General features: G+C 42.9%; 2 protein-coding genes and 1 pseudogene across 3 annotated transcripts in view; 1 reads left to right on the top strand and 2 right to left on the bottom strand.

Moving 5' to 3' along the window:
- Zfx (zinc finger protein X-linked) overlaps window positions 1-4,131 on the bottom strand; it is a 66,400-nt gene extending 62,269 nt beyond the window's left edge. For both annotated transcript variants that reach the window (XM_063242927.1, XM_063242925.1), the window contains exons 1-2: window positions 3,451-4,131; window positions 3,330-3,369 (exon numbers count right to left, since the gene is read on the bottom strand). The gene's annotated coding sequence lies outside the window, so the exon portion shown is untranslated. The remainder of the gene's footprint in view (window positions 1-3,329; window positions 3,370-3,450) is intronic.
- The window catches only part of LOC134474569 (homeobox protein cut-like 1), a 34,067-nt gene extending 14,764 nt beyond the window's left edge, over window positions 1-19,303 (top strand). The window contains exons 2-3 of the mRNA XM_063242910.1: window positions 4,113-5,917; window positions 19,114-19,303. Of these exons, the coding sequence (XP_063098980.1) occupies window positions 4,113-4,801 (689 nt within the window). The 3' untranslated portion in view covers window positions 4,802-5,917; window positions 19,114-19,303. The remainder of the gene's footprint in view (window positions 1-4,112; window positions 5,918-19,113) is intronic.
- On the bottom strand, window positions 7,233-7,721 carry LOC106026914 (large ribosomal subunit protein eL21-like; annotated as a pseudogene).
- Window positions 19,304-19,511: the final 208 nt, after the last annotated feature.

Raw genomic sequence — 19,511 nt, 5'->3', positions numbered from 1 at the left:
GACTAACATTTTGCTTTTATACTTACTGAGTTTTTTACTTTTGCGGGGGGGGGGGGGGGGATAGGGATCGAACGCATGACCTTGCGCTTGCCAGGCAAGCGCTTATGCGGCTGAGCAAATCCTCAGCCCTTGTTTTTATTTTTTGTATCAGGAATCAAATTCAGGACCTCCGGCTTGCCAGGTAGGTTCTGTCCCACTGAGCTATATTACCTGACCTCTTTTTTCCTTGCATTTCTTTTTCTTTTAATTTCATTAGCCTTTAAATTTCTTTTTCTGAGTTTATTAATATGTTACTTACACGACGCTGGCCACCTTAGTTGCTTCCTCGTTGCTGGGACAAAATACCCGACACCCACAAATTAAAGGACAAAAAGTTCATTTTAGCTCACAGTTTTGTAGAGGTTGCAGTCCTCGGTCCGCTGGTTCGGAGCAGGCTGCACAGCAGAGGAGCTATTTCGGAGCAGGCTGCACAGCAGAGGAGCAACAGCTCGTGGCAGGGTAGGCAGGAAGCAAGCAGCAGAATGGGCAGCCTGCACCTCTCCAGTCCCTTAATATTCCATCCAGGACACAGCCTACTGACTGGTGCCACCCACACCCAGGGCGGGGCTTCTCTCTTCAGTAGATTCCCCCGCCCAGCCACACCCAGAACTGTGCTAAACCAGCTAGTGGACTACTGCAGTTCCACAGCCTTAATCCAGTAGCACACCTCATAATCCAGCCACTCCTCAAGGCCTTGCCTATGAACACATTAGGCTTAGGGAGGCCACATTTAGATATGAGCACCAACACTGGTAATTAGCCCCCTTTACATTTCTCCCTTTCCTTCCTAATAATGGAATTTTAATTAAACATACGTCCCAGTCCCCCTTGTCACCACATGAGCAAGTTCTTACAAACAGAGTAGGGGACAAGGTTTTGTGTGTCTCTTCAGGGTTTGGCATTTTCAAAAATTGTGTGCACATTCTCTCTGGGCCTTTTCCATTGTCAGATGGCTGCAAAGGGATGACAGCCTGGTAGTGCTGCCTGCGACATGCAAACGAAAGGCTCATGTTTGGTGTGAATGCCTGCCAACCCTGGACCTTCCAGGGGCCAAGGGATCATTTTATAGGAAGGAATCACAATCATATCTTACTTAAATTTCCATATTTGGGAGTCTCATTGATAAAAGGACTGAGCCTGTACCCTGTTATCTTCTTTTACTGAAAAATTAGATCATTAATTGTATTTTGTTTTTCTAAAGTATACCTGTTTTTGTTTTTACTTTGAGATAGGCTCTCCCTGTATAGTGCAGGCTAGCCTTGAACTTCATTATGGAATCCAGGCTGCCCTTGAACTCAAAGTGATCTTTCTACCTCTGCCTCCCAAGTGCTAGGATTACAGATATGCACCATCACATACAGCTAATATATGCCTTTAAATTTTTAATTTCTTTCTAAATACTTTAGCTCCCCACAATGAATGTAATCATCATGAACTTCAAATATGTATTAATAAAAATAAAAATTGAAATAAACACCTTAGCTATATCATACAAGCTTTGGTAGATTCTATTTTGTTGCCATTCAATCCTGACATTTTCATTTGTTTCTTTTTTAACCCAGCCATTATTTAGATTCTTTGTTTTGTGTTGTTTTGGTTTTTGAAACAGAGTCTCACTATACAGTTCAGGCTGGCCTTCAACTTACTATGTACCCCAGCCTGGCCTCAAACTCATGGTGATTCTTCAGCCACAGCCTGCTAAATACTGAGATTACAGATGTGTGCTACTATAGCAACAGGCAGAACAGGCAGCTACAGAAAAGCCAGGCCTTCTAAGAGGGTTGACAAAAAAAAACAGGCCCTAGTATGGAAACAAACCATAGCCAAGGTCAAGGCTCTGGTGGTCACATAAGCAAGCGTCCCATATTAAATTGTGGAATCCTCCTGCCCAGGAACATAATAAAAACAAGGTGACAGATGCCCAGTACCACCACGCCTCTATCCATACCTCCCTGAAGAATGCCTTTGTTCTGCTTGTGCTGATAACTTTAGAAAAGCAACAGTCCAGGGCCTTGCAAAAGTCTGCTTGCTACATGCCCTGAGTCCTTACAGGCCCACCTCTAGTCAATCTTTCCTGCTTGTAACCCTCGGGTTGATATCAGCTTGGCCCAGAGTGGTCCGAGACCTGGACATTTCATGAATAAAAACCTCTAGACAAAAAGCCCCCATGGCAACCCACTTTCAGGTCCCCTTCTGCTTTCAGAAGCTTTCCTCTAATAAACTTTCTTCCTACTTATCTCCCGTGTCCTCAAGTCCATTCTTCGCCATTGGAGACACAAACTCAGTGTATACGGGTACCCTGTAACACTACCACACCTAGTTTTTGTTTTGTTTTTGAAACCAGGTCTTCCTACATTGCCCAGGCTGGTCTGGAGCTCCCTGGCTAAACAATCCTCCCAAGTAGCTGGGACTAGGAGCACACCACCAAGGGCAGACTAAAAATGTTTTAAAATGTCCTTCCCAAAGTCAGACAGGCTGGTGTGAGTCTGTAATGCCAACTAATCCAGAGGCTGATACAGGAAGATTCCTTGAGCACAGGAGGCAAAACAGCAAGACCAGTGTCAAAAAAAGACAGAAAGAAGGTGGGAGGAAGAGAGAGAAAGAAGGGGAGGAGGAAGAGGAAAAAGAGGAAGAATGGAAGGGGAGAAGGAAAGAAAGAAAAAAGAAAAGAGAAAGACAGCAAGCCAGCCAGGCAGGGGAAGGTTTTGTTTTCATGTTATTTATATCAAATTTGATTTTTTTTTCAAATTCAATTTCGTAAAACGTGAGAACACGCTTAATATCAGTATTGCTCAAACCATTTTCAGTGAAAAAGTAGCTTCTAAGAAATATTTCCAATTGGCCAGGCATGGTGGCACATGCCTGTAAACCCAGCATTTGGGAGGCTGAGGCAGAAGGATCAATGCAAGTTGGAGACCACCCTGGGCTACAAAGTGAGCTCAAGACCAGCCTGAGCTGCAGAGCAAGACTTTGTCTCAAAAAGAAAAAAAAATACAAATTGTCATACCCTAATATTTCTTTAAAATATAACAAAAATAACGAGGAAAATGAAATTTTAAAATGACATAAAAATATAAAGCCTTTTTTTTTACAATTAGAGGTAGCAGACATAACATTGCTCAGTCAAATATAAAGTTTCAAATACATATTTTCAATTTCTATATTTTAGAATTCATTGACTGGCACAATATCACAAACCATATTTGGAACAGCACTGGTACATATATAATATAAAACATAACAGATTATCCAAAGGGCTGGGGGTTTAGCTCAGTGGCAGAAGCACCTACCTGGCAAGCTTGAGGTCATGAGTTCAATCGATCCCCGGTACTAAAAAAATAAACATAATATTAATAGCTTAGCCTTTCAGTTAGCAATTTATGCCAAAACAGTGCTTGAAAATTATACTACCTTTTTTGCTGGTCATGGTAGCACATTCCTCTAATCCCAGCACTGGGGAGGTTGAGGCAGGAGGATTACCAAAAATTTGAGAGCATTGTGGGCTAACAGTGAGTTCAAGGCCAGCCTGAACTACAGGCAGAGCTTGTCTCAAAAAAAAAAAAAAAAAACAAAAAAAAACAAAACAAAAAAAAAAAAACCGGAAAAAGAAAATTATAACCAACTTTTGAACAGATTTTTTTATTTTAACATATTGACTTCCTCTCCCAAAAATTTAAATAAATATGCTAAAAGAAATGGTAATTCAACACTACACTTTAAGAGAAAATAGTCACCAATTATACAAACTAAGAATTCCTCACCCGTGATTCTCATATGGAACAAGTTTGGATTGTGCCCTGTGCTTGAGTGAACGGCAAATGTTTTTTGCTTATTTATTTCTTTTAGCATACAGACATCAAGCAAAAGAAATAAACACCCTAAATTGAGAACAAAACAGGAAGCAGCAGCTGGCAGAGCTGTGGCAAGTTTTGTAATCCTCACAAAGGCGAGGCTGGCCAAGGCCACAGCAGGAGTGCGAGGAGGGAAAGACCCTCTGAGGCCTCAGTTGTGCACGCGAGGCTCCCGGGTGCCTGGCGGGCGGCGGGGCACCCACTCGAGGGGCCGCTGCTAAGCACAGCGGGAAACCCGCACGCAACGGAGCCGAGAGCCAGCGCCCCGCGCCCGGCGCCAGAGAGGGGTTCGGGGCCTTCGGCCAGGCCGAGGCCGAGGCCGCAGAGCGGCGGAGCTCTGCCCGCAGAGCAGTGACTCGGACGGCCGGGCCTCGGCCTCCTCCCCGTGCGTGCGCGCGGCGGTGCGGGCCGGGCCTGCCGGAAGCCGGCGGAGGCGGCGGCGAGCGAGGCGACACCCTCAGGCGGGCGAACCCTTCCCGGGGCCAGCAGGCCTGCGCGGCGCGGACGGCGCCCCGACGAGAGCGAGGGGAGCAGACGGCGCCTGCGCTTCCAGCCGGCGGGCGGCGCGAGCCCCCCCCAGCCGGAGCCCCGCCTGCCGCCCGCCGCCCAGCGCAGTGTCGGGGCTGCGGCGCCGCCACGCACACGCCCCCGGGCGGCGGTCCTGCTCTGCTCGGGTCGGCTCCTGCAGCCCTCGGACGGGAACCGTCCACCGCCCGGCGCTCCCGGCTTCTGGAGAGCCCGCTCATTCAGACCTCATGGCGCCCAGAAAGCTGAAAGCTGCGGCGCTGGCCCTGCAGAGGACGGGGTCCCTGAGCTGCGCCCCCTTCGCCGGAGTTGCGGGAAGCCTCGCCGTCCAGCGGCTCGGCCTTTTCTTTTTTTTTTCGTCCCCTGCGGCCCAGGGCTCCCCCTAGAGCCGCCGGGCGCTCGGCTGTCCTAGCCCGGGAGCCAGAGATGGACAGAAAGCGTCCCCCTCCCGGTTCCCCCCTGGTTTTGTCTTGGCAATAAAACAGAAGCTGCTGGCATAGCTATGGGCAAGCTTTGGAATTGTCTTGCAGGTCAGCAGGCCAAGGATGCAGCTCGAGAGACCCAGGAGAGTCTCGGTGACAGTGAAGGCCTAGCTGCCCTAGCGGACTCCTGGGTGCCCGCTGTGGAGCCCCCACTTCCTGGTGGTCACTTGGAGGACTCGGCTGTGCGCTCGCCACCCAGGTCCAGCACGATGGGCGGGACAGTGGAGCAAGACGGCTGGCCGGGCTGAGGCTACCGGGGTTGGAAACCTCTGCAGAATCAAGAGGTTGATGTGAGAAACAAAAACCAAGTGGAGGAAGGATGGTTCGGCCAACGGTTGCAGAGTGCAGAACGTCCACGACAGAGAGGAAGGACCGTGTTACAGACAGGAGGAGAGATCTGGGAACTGTAGATGCGGCCCAGGGTCACACATTTCGTGCCACGGGGGAGCCAGGACACAGAGACAGGCCAGGCCGACTCTGGATCCCTGAACTGCTCTGCCACAAGGAAGACAGCCAGTTTGCTTTCAGACTTCTCTGCAATATTAGCTTTCACAAGGGAGGAGGAGGAGGAAAAAGGAGGGAATGGAAGGAAGTAAGGAAAGAAAGAGGAAGGAGTGAGCCGTGTGTGGTGGCTCACGCCTGTAATCCCAGCGCTTGGGAGGCTGAGGCAGGAGAATCCTCGTGAGTTCAAGACCAGCCTGGGCTACAAAGTGAGCTCAAGGCCAGCCTGAATTGCAGAGAGACCCTGTCTCAAAAAGACCAAAAAAAAAAAGAGGAACAAGGAAGAGAAGAATATTCCATGTAGACTTGGTTGAGAAAATATAACTGAAGATTCCTCCACTCTGCCAAATTCTCTTTTACAGTTTTCCAATAGCCAGCAAGTGTTAGACACACACAGTGTGACAGGCATGCTCTAAGTGATCTGTCCATGTATTGAGTTACTTGCTTCATGAACAGCCCCGTAAGGCAAGAATTCCTGTCACCCCGACTTTAGAGGTGAGAACACTGAAGCCCAGGCAGGTGAGATCATTTATTTAAGAGCCAGCATGGAGCCCCAGTGGTCTGATCTCCTGACTCGGAGCTCTTCACTGCCCTGGTGCCAGATCATGAGTTCATTTCTTTCAACAGTGTTGTGGAAATTCAACCTTACTCTTTCTTTTTTATTTTATTTTATTTTATTTTATTTATTTATTTATTTATTTATTTTTGAGAAAGAGTTTCATTATGCAGTTCAGGCTGGCCTTGAGCTCACTTTGTAGCCCAGGTTGGGCTCAAACTCGAAGCAAATCCTCCTGCCTCAGCCTCCTCAGTGCTAGAATTACAGGCAGGTGCCACCGCACCCAGCCTCCTTTCTTTTTCAATCTTTCTTCAGATTTTTTTCTTCTCCTTCTTCTAATTCTCTCTTCCTGGAACTGTATTTCCAACACACACACACACACAGGACTATATGACTTTTTCTTCATTTACTTTTTCACCTTTTTTTTTTTTTTTTTTTTTTTTTTGAGACGAGGTCTCACTATGCAGTTCAGGCTGGCCTTGAGCTCACTTTGTAGCCCAGGCTGGTCTCTAACTCCCAATGATCCTCCCACTTCAGCCTCCTGAGTGCTGGGATTGCAGGCATGAGCCACTACACCCGGCTTTTTTTTTTTTTTTTTCCCCGTTTTCGTTTTTATCGGTACCAAGGATCGAACTCACGACTGCCTGCTTGCAAGGCAGGCGCTTATGCCACTGAGCTAAATCCCCAGCCCCAGCTTATTTTTTTTAACTGTAGTGACTTGTATTTATTTTGATACTTCTTTTCCCCATGGTGATTTACAGGATCTTCAAGCCAATGTAAATATTTCCTAAATATTTGGCCATTTGGGTATGCATTTACACAAACCTCAGCACAATATCTTTCAGCAAGAAAACCTTCCTCTATCTAGTATTTTGAAGTGGGGCTTTGGGAGATGACCAGGATTAGAGTGGGGCTTCCATGATGGGACAGGAGTCTATCAGAAGAGGAAGGAGCTTCCTCTATCAGAAAGAGTAAAGACCTGACCCAGTTAACTAGGTAGAATGAAAATCTGCTTCAAATACTTGTTCTGAGGTAGAGGCACCACACACCCATTCAATTAAGAAAACCATCCTTGGGCTAGGGGTTTAGCTCAGCAGCATAAGCACCTGCCTTGCAAGCAGGCGGTCGTGAGTTCGATCCCCGGTACCGATAAAAATGAAAAAGACACACACACAAAAAAACCATCCTTACAAACAGAGGATGATTTTTTATTTTTAAGTAGGGCCTAGAACAGTTAGCTGCTAATGAGGTGCTGAATGACAGAGCTCCATCCCTAGTTTATGCCATGAACTCATAAGGTACAGGTTCCAGCAACTCGGGCCCCTTCCCATTGGTCCTCACTAAGTATGTGCTTCTCTGGGTGGGACAGGCCAGCGCTTCAGTGGGACACAGGTACATTTCTCTTTGGCTTCTTTCTTTTTCTGATCACTTTCCTTGACATATTTCAGGAAACTGTCATGACCCTTTGAGTGTATAATATGCTCAATACGCACATTAATCCTCTTGGCAAGTATCTTGCCCGTACCTTGCTTGTTTATAAACAATGCCAGCAGTGTGCTGGGTAATACTAGAGACTCTTCTAGTTTTGCCATGGTAAACTTTGTGTGGCATTCCTTTTTGCATAGTACACATTCCCTTGATGCATACATTATCACCCTTTTTGTAGATTCGCATTTATGTGGCCAAAGGAATAACGCCACGTTTTCTTAAAGGCTTAGAGAACAGACATCGGCTTCCCCCCCCCCATCCCTTTGTGTTCATCATTTTGGCAAATTACTGAAAGATGGTGGTTCCAGCCAAAAGGCTTTTTGTTTTATGTGTGTTGGGGATTGAACTCAAGGGCGCTCTGCCACTGAGTTACACCCCCAGCTCTTTATTATTATTATTATTATTTTATTTTAAAATGAAGTTTCCCTAAGTTGTCCAGCTTGGCCTCAAATTTGTGATTCTCCTGCCTCAGCCTCCTGAGTAGTTGGGATTACAGGCACCAACCACAACATCCAGCCTTTGAACATAATGCTTATAATAGGCACTTTGAGATCTTTGCTAAGTTCAACTCCTTGGCCCCTGCTCTGGTTTGCATATGTCCCCTAAACTGTAGGTGTTGGAAATTTAACCCCAAATTCATATGCTAATAGTATTTTGAAGTGGCGCTTTGGGAGGTGACCAGGATTAGAGTGGGGCTTCCATGATGGGACAGGAGTCTATCAGAAGAGGAAGGAGCTAGGCATGCTGGTGAAGGCCTATAATCCCAGCACTCAGGAGGTTGAGGCAGGAAGGTTGCCAGGAATGAGATTAACCTGGGCCACATACAGGAAGATTCGTCAACTGATACACATGTTACTATGCATCAAGAAATCCCTCCATAGATGTCAAGCAAATGTTGGCTTCATGGTCTTGGACTTTATTCCTAGAACTGGGAACCAAATAACTTCTATTCTTTATAAGTTATTTCATAATAGCAGCAGACAATAGATGAAGACAGGGCCTCCAAGGCAATTTCCACTCCTTTCTTTTTCATTCTATGCCCAGGTCACCTTCTCCTATTTTCTTGCATGTCTTGTAATTTTTAGTCCAAGTGTGGTGGTGTGTGCTTACAATCTCAGCACTCTGGCAGGCAGAGGCAGAAGGATTACAAGCCCTGGGCAATTTAGTGAGAATTTGTCTCAAAATAAATTAAAAGGGATTGCGGAGGTAGCCCAGTGTGATGGCCCTGGCTTCCATCCCCAGTGCTGCAAAATAAATAAATAAATAAAATTTATTAAAATGCTGAAAAGTAGATAATTTTAGAGAGTGCAGTATATTGAAGCAAATTTGGAAACTGATCTTTTCCTGCCATCAGGATTTGTCATTTGCGTATTTGTTTCAGGATTGGACTGGAATAGTTAAGTCTCTCTTCCCACACAACATGGAGCTACATACACAGACATACACACACAAAACACACGCTTCCTGTGACCTCCAGGGTGACTGCCGCTGGCTGGGCTCTCTCTGCCTATTTTCCTGGTAAGCTTGAGCTTGGTCTGCTTGGCAGGGTATCATACCCAGCTGTTGGCATCTACTATTTTCTAACTGAAGGTTCTTTGTTTTTAACATTGCCACAAGATGTACATTGCTTCACAATCTGATTCCATTAGAATGGGAGCAGAGTGTTGCCAGCCTACTACAACCCTGGGAGGGCCCTTCCTCCCAATCTCACCCAGATATCTGCAGCGGCAGGAACTCCCAGCTGGCCTCCTGCTGTGCTTGGTGCTGCAGGTATCACGAGGCTCCTGGCCTCCTTTTCATCACTCACCATCAAGATTTCCAGTTTTTTTTTTTTAAGATTTCCAGTTTTTAAATGTGCTCTTAGTCACGAACTTTCCCAAGCTCTTGTTACAAATTAAGTTTCTCCTCTTAGAGCTGTAGACCTTTCTGTTCCTTCTGCCTGCCTCTCCCACCCAGCACAATATCCCCAACCCTGCATCTGAACTAGGTGGAGGGCCAAGAATTAGTGGCCTGCTTCTCCCTAGTAACACAGTTACTTTGGGGGGGATTTTGTTTGTTTTTGAGTCAGGGTCTCACTGTGCAATTCAGGCGGAACTTGAACTCACTATGTAGCCCAGGCTGGCCTCAAATACACAGTGATCCTCCTGCCTCAGCCTGAAGTGCTGGGATCATGGACTACACCACCATGCCCAGCTGAGACACAGTTGTTTTGCAAGGGGGACACTGGTTGGGGATCTTGGACCCTGGTCTTGCTCCTCCTGATATACAAGCTGGAGCACAAGTGGCCAGGGCCTAGTGCTAAAGTCTGCCATCCCTGTAGGCAAATGTCTGTCCTAGGAGGATCATAAATTCAAGGCCCACCTGACATACATAGCAAGACCATGTCTCCAAAACAGAATTTTTGCCCTAAGGTGGAGATGAAGAGGAAAGGAGAGGCAGTCAGCTGCCCTGCAATGGCTTAGAAGGCAGCTCCTGTGCCATTCAGCTGGAGGTGACAACTGGTGCTGCCCATGTGCCCTGCCTAGAGGGAAGCCCTGCTCTGCCCTGCCCTGCTCTGGGATTTGGAAAACAGGAAGATCCATGGTGATTGTGTGCATGTGCATGTGTCGTTTGTTTTTTCCCTTGTGGAACTGGAGATTGAAAGAAGGAGCTTCACACTGAGCTATATTTCCAGCCATTTTTATTTTACTTTTTTAAAAGTTTTGAAAGCTGGGGCTGGGGATTTAGTTCAGTGGCATAAGCACCTGCCTTGCAAGCAGGCGGTCGTGAGTTCGATCCCCGGTACCGATAAAAAAGGAAAAAGACAAAAAAAAAAAAAAAAAAAAAAAAGTTTTGAAAGCTGGGCAAGGTGCTGCACACCTGTCATCCCAGTTCTCAAAGACTGAGGCAGGAGGGTCACTGTCAGTTTGAGGCTAGTCTGGGTTTTATACTGAGTCCAAGGCCAGCCTGAATGACATAGAAAGACGTTGTCTCAAAAAACCAACAAAAACAATTTTTTTTAGTACTGGGAATCAAACTCATGACCTTCTGCTTGCCAGGCATGTGCTTATGCCACTGAGCTATATTCCTAGCCCCTAAAAAAACATGTTTTTTGGAAACATGTTCTCACTAATATGGCCAGAAGGGACTCAAATTTGAGTTCTTTCTGCCTCAGTCTTCCAGAGTGCTGGGATTATGTATGTGCTCCACCAAACAAACTTTAAGTGGTTGATTAAAAAAATTATTAGTGTGTATTTGCAATACATAGTGTTTATATTCATTGTGCTTAGGAGATCAGATAATGAGAATCGAAGCCTAATTGACCTTCTCTGTGAGCACGAAGGAGGAAAACAGCAAGCTGTGCTCCTCAGGCAACATGCAGGCATGCTGGCACATTGCAAGTTCCCGGCAAGAGTCAACACAGCTGAGATTGAGTTATTTACCTGGTCATATACTATAGATAATAGGAGGTAGATGAATCTTCTGCTACCCTAATTGCTTGTTCCCTTGTCTAAGTAAATACAAGCAAGGTGAACCAAATGCTCAGGGCTTTTTGTCCACTAGAGGACAAAGTGCCCTGGCCCTAGCGTTTCAGTGTCTTTCATCCCCCCCCCCCGCCCCGTTAAGGATAAACTGATAGGCTGGTTCCTACAATTGTAGACACGTACACAATACATTTTTTTTGCTAGCATCAGCTTGATTTACTTTTATATCTTTATCAAGTTAATTATAAACACAGTTTAACAGACAGACCAAAACACATATGAAATACATAAAACAATTGTGCTAAATCAAGGCACACTTTTAGACACACTTGCCATGCTGGATTACAATCACTTTTTTTCCTCCTATTTCCTGTCCTTTATTTTGTACTTTATTTATATATTAGGTTTGTTTCTTTCTTTCTTTCTTTCTTTTTGACAGGATCTTACTATGTTGTTCAGGCTGTCCTTGAACTCACTGTGTAATATAGGCTGGCCTTAAACTTGTAGCAATCCTCCTGGGCTCAGCCTCCCAAGTGCTGGGATTTCAGGTATGTACCACCATGGCTGGCTGGGTTTCTATATAAAAGAAACTATGCAATGTTTAAGCTTGTGAATCTCATTTCTTTCACTTAACATTATGGTCTCAAGGTGCACCCATTTTTCTACAAATGGCTCAGGTCAATCCTTCTTTATGACACAGTAGTACACCATTGTGTATAAATAGTACTTTTTCCATTCATCTTTTGACGTATATATAGGTCACTTCAATATTTAGCGTCTATGAATTGTGCTGCTATGAACACATGTACATGTATCACTAGAATATGATGTCTTTAACTCTTTTGGCAAGATACCTAGGAGGAGAATGGTTGGGTCAAATGGAATTTCTAGTTTAACTTTTCTTTTTTCTTTCTTTTTTTTTGGTTTTACTTTTCTGAAGAATCTCAATACTGGTTGTACCAGTTTACATTCCCACTAACTATGTACAAGGGTTCCTTTTCCCTGGAGCCTCTCCAGCATTTGTTTGTTATTCTGTGATTTCTTGATAATAGTCTTCCTTTCTGGGGTAAGATGGAATCTCAGAATTGTTTTAATTTGCATTTCTCAAATAGTCAAGTTGACATTTTTTTCATTTATTTAATGACCATTTGTTCTTTATCTGAGAAATGTCTGTTCATTACAGGAGCCTGCTTTTGATTAGGTTTTTATATTTTGGGGGTCTAATTTATTAGTTTTTTTAGATATTGTAGGTATTAGCTGTTTGTCTGAGGAGTAGCTGGCAAAAAATGTTTTCCCATTCTATAGGTTGTCTGTTGGGATTTTCTTTTGCTGTGCAGAAGCTTTTTAATTTAATATGATCCCATCTGTTGATTCTTAGTATTTTTTCTTGTGCAACTGGGGTTCTGCATAGAAATTCTTTGCCTGTGCCTACATCTTCAAGAGTTCTATGATACTGTGTCCTCAACTACCTTATTCACTGTTCCTGTGTGACTCCTGGCTCTTCTCCAAAGTCAAATGACTACAAAACGTCAAGGTTATCTTGCAAGTGTGGTTGTGAGTTCGATCCCGGTACCAAAAAAAAAAAAAAAGTCAAGATCTTAAATCAACTCAGGATATCACGGGCAACCAGCCCAGTGCAACTAGAGTCCTCAGGAGAGAGGACTGACAATGGGATGTGTTAGAAAGGGAGGGCAGATTCCAAGGAGACTTGTTGGTGAGTGCATTTTATTACAGTACATTTTTTAAACATTAAAAAAGTTTTATCTATTTTGTCTTCTGGCAGATTGCTTCAGCTTTAATATTTAGATCTTTGACTCATTTCGATTTGTTTAGTTTATAGTAAAAGATACAGATCTAGGTTCAATCTGCTGCATGTGAAAAGCCAGTTTTCCCAGCACTGTTTATTAAAGAGGCTATCTGTCCTCCAGAGAAAGTATTTGGCCCCTTTGCCAGAGATAAGGTAGCTGAATGTGCCTGCAGTTATTTCTGCATCCTCTATTCTGTTCCATCGATCTACAAGTCTGGTTTTTTTTCCCCAGCACCATGCTATTTTTAATCACAGTAGGTTTGTACTATAACTTGAAGTCAGGACTGTGATGCCCCTGCCTTGCCCTTGTTGCTTTTGCTATTCTAGGTCTCTTCTGGCTCCATATGAATTTTAGGAATGCTTTCTCTAGTCTGTGAGAAATGCTATTGGTATTTTTATGGGATTGCTTTATATCTGTATAGCAATTTTGGAAGTATGGCCATTTTGACTATATTGGTTCTGCCTATCCAGGATCAGGAATATCTTTCCATTTTCTGATATCTCTCTTTGATCTCTTTTTTCAGAGTACTATAGTTTTCATTGTAGAGTTCTTTCACATCCTTGATTAGGTTTTAGCTAAGTTAATTCCTAAGTATGGAATTTTTCCTGATGCTGTTGTGAAAGTTATTGGTTCCCTAATTTGTCTCTCAGTGAATTTATTATTTATGTACAAGAGTACTATTGGTTTGGTTTGATTGTGTTTTGTTTTGTTTCAGGGCAGGGTTTCTCTGTGTAGTTCAGGCTAGCCTTAACTCCACTTTGTAGCCCAGTCTGGCCTGGAACTTGCAGTGACCCTCTTGCCTCGGCCTCCTGAGTGCTATGATTTTAGGTGTGCACCACCACACCTGGCTCACACTATTGATTTTTTTTTTTTTTTTGGTAGCAGGAATAGAACTCAGGACCTTGCACTTGCCAGGCAGGTGCTTGTGCTGCTGAGCTATATCCGTAGCCCTGAGTGTTTGATTTTGTATCCTGCTATGCTACTGAATTTGGTTAATTTTAGACATCACTGGTAGCATTTTAGGGGTCTTCTGTGTAAAGGATCATATCATCTGCAAATAGTTTAACTTCTTCCCTTACTATCCATATCCCTTTTATTTCTTTCTCTTATGTAATTGTTCTGGGTAATATTTCAAGAACTTTATTGAACAGGAATGGTGATAGCAGGCATCCTTGTCTTGTTCCTGACTTTATAGAGAAACCCTTCAGCTTTTCTCCATTTAATATGATGTTGGCCATTGGTTTATCATAGATGGCATTATCAGATTGACATAAAAACCTTCTATTCCTAGTTTTCAGGGTTTTTAAAATCATGAATGGGTGTTAGATTTTGTCAAAATTCTTTTTCTGTGTCTATTAGATGATCCTGTGATTTTTGTCTTTAACTCTGTTGGTATGGTGTATTACATTTATAGATTTGCAATATTGGCATTAGATATTCTCTAAGGTTCTTGTAGAATTCAGTAGTGAGTCATCGGGACCTGGGTTGATGCTAGTTTTTAAATTAATTCTTCAACTTCATTGACTGATATTGGATTATTTAGGATTTTTATATCCTTTTGGCTAACTTTTGTAGTTTGTACGTACCTAGGAATTGATCCATTTGTGCTGAACTTTCCATTTTATTAGAGTTCAGGTTCGCAAAGTAGTTACTGATAATCTGGATTTTGGCAAAATTTATGGTGATTTTACTTCTGTCATTCTTTCTTCACTTCTGTCATTCTTGTTTTTTCTTTTTGAGCCAGAGTTTCACTATATAGTTCAGACTGGCTTTTTTTTTTTTTTTTTTTGGTTTTGTAGGGTTTTTTTGTTTTCTCAATCAGATTTTATGGGCACATTTTAGATATACATAATGATCACATTCATCTATATACCTTGCTTATCTATATGTTTATTTCTTTCCCTATTATTTGGGAAGTTTTCTGCCATTATTTTTTTTTCCGCCCTCCCTTCTGCCATTATTTTTGTGAACAAGTTTTTAGTTCCATTTGTGTTGTCTTTGGACTTTTCACTTATTTCAATTACTCCTAGTCTTCTTTGTGACATCCAGCAGCTGTTGGATTCATTTCTCATGTTCTCTGGTTGCTTTTAAGTTGTCTTTTTTTTTCAGTAGAATATATTTATTGAGAGAAAGCTTCTGTCTGAGAGAGACAGAAGGGGTTCCGAGCAGGTTGCCCTTAAATTGTCTTTTGAGTAGTTGGTCTTTGAAGGCATTATTGTCTTCTGTTTCTGAAATTTTGTCTTCATGTTGGTTGCTTCTGCTGCTCATCGTTTCAATATAATTTTTAATCTCTTGGATTTCCGTTTGAAAATTTTTCCTGGACTCTTAATTCTTTGTTAAGCTTAACATTCATATTTTTCATTGCTTTTTTTGGCTCAGCTAGATGTTTATTAAGGTCTTCTGAAAGCTTTTTCAATAAAAAAAAAAGCCAGGCATGGTGGTGTATACCTGTTACCCCAGCAGTTGGGAGGCTGAGGCAGGAGGATTGCTGTGTGATCTAGGCCAGCCTGGGCTACAGAGTGAGTTCAAGGCCAGGCTGAACTACACAATGAGATCCTGTCTCAAAAAAAAAAAAAAAAAAAAAAAAAAAGAAAGAAGAGAAGAGAAGAGAAGAAAAGAAAAGAAAAAAAGCATCTGAAAGCTTAGTACTTTCATTACTTGTTTAGTTATATCTTCACTGATCTTGCTGAGTATCTTTTGACCTATTTTTCTATCTTCTCTGTTAGCCTTTCAAGTAAATTGAATGTGTGGCTAATGCTATTTTCCCCTTTGATGCCCCCCCTAGTTGGCTTCTGGGGAGTTGGGAGTTTTGTGAGGCATTTTGTTACCTTCCCTTTTCATGTGTCCTTTGTGTGTGTGTGTGTGTGTGTGTGTGTGTGTGTGTGTGTGTGTATCCTTTAAGTAATTAAAGTATGTACCTTATGCTGTTCTCTCCCTTGAGATCCCCTTCTTTGGCTTTGGGGGAGTTGGGAGTTTTGGGAAGTATTTTGTTGCCTTGTTTTCTCATGTTTCTATTGGTTTTTGTTTTGTGCTTAGGTTTGTGGAGGCTTATAGTGTAAAGACTGTTGCTAGTATAGAGATCTCTTGAATTGGATGAGGTGACACAGCTGCAGAAGTATTGTCCAAGACAAATTGGATATTAACATACCATAAACGTCAATTGTATACCACCCTTAATCCTAGAGAAAAATCCACAGTGATGGTGTATACATTAAGACAACCCAGTCACTGACTTATAGCTAATGTGTACTAAATCACAGCTAATGGTAGAAAATAATTCAACAGTAATTTTATACAGTTAACTAGATAAAGCTTTATGGTTACGTTATTGAAGATATACAGAGCTGAAAACAGGGAATGCAAGAGGGAATATTTGAAACCTTAAACTGCATGCTATGAGAAGGAAAAGAGAGAAATGGGACAAAAGATCCTATTGGGGAGTAGAAGGATGTTTGTAGGATTGGGAAAGGTAACAGAAAAAAACTGATAAGAAATACCAGATGAAAGGAAAAAAATTATATCAGGAATACAAATAAGAAAAAAAATCAAAGGGAGAAAAATAAAAAGGAAGCAAAAAAATAAAGAAAAAAGCAGGGAAAAAAGAAATAAGAAGGGACAAGGGTCTAGCTCAGTGGCACAAATACCTGCCTGGCAAACATGTGGTCATGAGTTCGATCCCTGGTATCCCCACCAAAAAGAAGTAAGAAAAAGAGATAAGAAGCAAGGAAAAGGAAAATTCCCCAAGCCCCAACAAATTAGGGAAGAAAGATGAAAAGAGAAAAAAGAAAAACAAAGGCAAAGTAACTAGCACAAAACAACACATGAAAGGAAGAAGAAAGGAGAAAGCTAGCTATCTGTGATTTTAAATATGTGATTTTATGTCAAGATCTACAATTTTGGGGCAGTTTCTGAGCCAAGATGGGTCCCTACTCACACTGATAGATAAAGAAGGCAGTCAGACCCCAGGTCTGTCCTGCAATCAGGCTCCAGCAGGCAGTAGGATTAGTATGAGGGATCAATGCTGCAACTTTTAAATCCAGAGCCACTCAGGCTGGGCCTGGTCCTTGGCTGTAGAGATAGAGCCTGTGTTCTTTACTCAAGCCCCTAAAGGCGTCTCTTTCCAACCTGACTACAGCTCTTCACCATGGCTGTCTCCCATGGTTGTATCACTCCATCACTGTGGGAACATAACACTGGGAACCCTGAACTGAAGCCATCCCATGGCTGCTCTGAGTCCTGATTTTAAACAATCAGCCCTCCCCAGAATGGCATCTGACCTAGCACTCTCCCCAGGCGTATGGTGGGCATTTATTGGAGTTTCTCACCAGTTATTGCCTGCTGAAGTATTCACATGGGAGCAGAGTCCCAAGCTCTTCCTGTACTTTACAGCTCCTGCTCCACCACCACATCTCCATGAGGCCCTCTAGAGTCCCCAGTCTCCCTTTCCTGCAATCCCTGAGCCAAAAGCGGGAGAGAAAGTGCAGACTGTCTCTTCCTTAATCCATATTGTGTACTGTCTCTTTAACTGCTCTGTAGATTTTCATTTTCCTGTCAGATCCTTCCTGGTCCCTGATTCCACCAAATGTTCCACAAGCATCTTGTATTTTTCTTGCCCCAGCCCTCAAGTCAGCCATTTCTTTTTGTTGGTTTTGTTTTGCTTTATTTTGTTTTTTGTTTGGTTTTATGAGACAGGATCTCACTTTGTAGTTCAGGCTTGCCTCACACTCACAGAGATCCTCCTATCTCAGCCTCATGAGTGCTGGGGTTACAGGCATGCACCAACATTCCAGACTTAGTCATTTCTTCAACAAGGCATGGCCCTTTTTTTGAGTTAATGGTATTTGGTTTTTTTTGTTTGTTTGTTTGTTTTTGTTTTTATCAGTACTGGGGGTCGAACTCACGACCGCGCTCTTGCAAGGCAGGTGCTTATGCCGCTGAGCTAAATCCCCAGAGGGTGAATGGTATTTGGAAATGAAGATCTAGATGCCAGTTATGTTCATTGCAGCTGGGGGTGTCATTGCTTTTAGGCCATCTCGGCAGTCAGAGCTCAACAGAATATGTACACATACTGACCTGTGTCTACGTATTACTGTGTCTATCTTCCATCTAGCGGATGGTGTTCATGTGCAATTCTTTTTTTTTTTTTTTTGTCTTTTTGAGACAGGATCTCGTTGTGCAGTTCAGGCTGGCCTTGAGCTCCCTTTGTAGCCCAGGCTGGTCTCGAACTCGCAAGGCTCCTTCTGCCTTAGCCTCCCGAGTGCTGGGATTACAGGCATGAGCCACCACGCCCGGCTGCGCAATTCTTTTTGTCATTAATCTGATCCTATCTAGTGAAAACACAGTTGCTTAATTAACTTCCAGCCTCTTCAGTCCGTTACATCATACATTTTTCACATAATTAAATTATCTTATTATTAATTTAATTTTTAATAGTAATAAACTTTCATTGGAAAGTAAGAGGAAATGGTAAAATGCTTTAGCTTGAGGAGCTGACAAAGATCAGGCTGGCCCGTTACACAATAAAGTGAGAAAAACATGGGGAAAAAGAAAAAGAAAGGAAAAGACTCCAGTTTGGGCAGTTGGAGGGGACACACTCAGATGAATGGGATCAGACTGGCTCCTTATTTATTTTTTAATCAACACTTGCATTTTATTTTGAACTATGTTTACATTCTGGAATAGCTTAATGGCGAGAATTAACATGCTAATTAACACGTATCATAACCTCACATATTTATATTTTCTGTGATGAGAACATTTCAAACCTACTCTCAGAAATTTTCAAGAAAGCAAGTTCAAGTACAGCCTGGGTGACTCAGTGAGACCCTGTCTCAAAATAAAAGGAAAGAGAGCTGGGAACATGGTGTGACGATCCTGGGTTCAATTCTGAATAGCATAACAAAAAGGAGGTAGGAAGCAATGTGAGATGGAAGCGAGAGAGGCTGGTGCAATGTGAAGGCAGTTCCACAAGCTAAGGAGCATACACAGCTTCCAGAAGCTGGCAAAGAAATGAATCCCTCATGAGACAGGAAGACAGGATGTGGCTAAAACCGGCTGGGAACGGAGACGTGACGAAATCCCTGGACTTAGGCACTGAGCAGTTCCCAAAACCCTGCACGTGGATTTCTCGCGAGAATTCGAGTAGGCTTTTGATAGGATGACCTGGATGTGACATCAGCGTGGGAAACATGAAAAACAGGAGGTCGCCATTACGCTATCGCTGTCGTGCCTTTTTATGGTAGCTAATTCTGTGTTGTAGGGTGCATTTTTATTTTCTTTTTCGTTTTACTTGACCCAGCTCGCTCTGCAGAGCCTGCTTTTTCCCTACCCGTCTGGGTTTTTTTTTTCTACCTTTAGTAAATGTGAAACTTTGACGTTGTTTATGCTTGTTTCTTTCAGTTCTTTGTTCCAGACCGAAAGAATCTAGAAATCACCTCTAGGAGACGCCAGTACCCCCAAAACCTGGTAATAATCGTCCATCCTTTAAAAGAAACACAGTTCTACCAACACCTTTATTTTAACCTCAGGAAACTGATTTTGGCCTTTTGGTCTCCAGGACCATAAGAAAATAAATGTATGTTGTTGTAAACCACTGAGTTTGTGGTAACTTGTTAGTACAGCAATAGGAGACTAATATAATCTTGCCTTTTTTCAAAGTATATAGTACTTTTAGATCTCTGGGAACTTTTCTTCTATTTGGTAAAATGCATTTAAGATTCATTCGTGTTTCAAGCTTAAATATTACATGATTTCTCATATAAGAATCTATATATACATATCAAAATAAAGATAGATAA

This window comes from Cavia porcellus, unplaced genomic scaffold (genome assembly GCF_034190915.1).
Source record: "Cavia porcellus strain 051 isolate PalLab524CR breed Dunkin Hartley unplaced genomic scaffold, mCavPor4.1 scaffold_33, whole genome shotgun sequence".
In the NCBI taxonomy this organism is placed as follows: Eukaryota; Metazoa; Chordata; class Mammalia; order Rodentia; family Caviidae; genus Cavia; species Cavia porcellus.
This window is presented reverse-complemented; position numbering and strand designations above follow the sequence as displayed.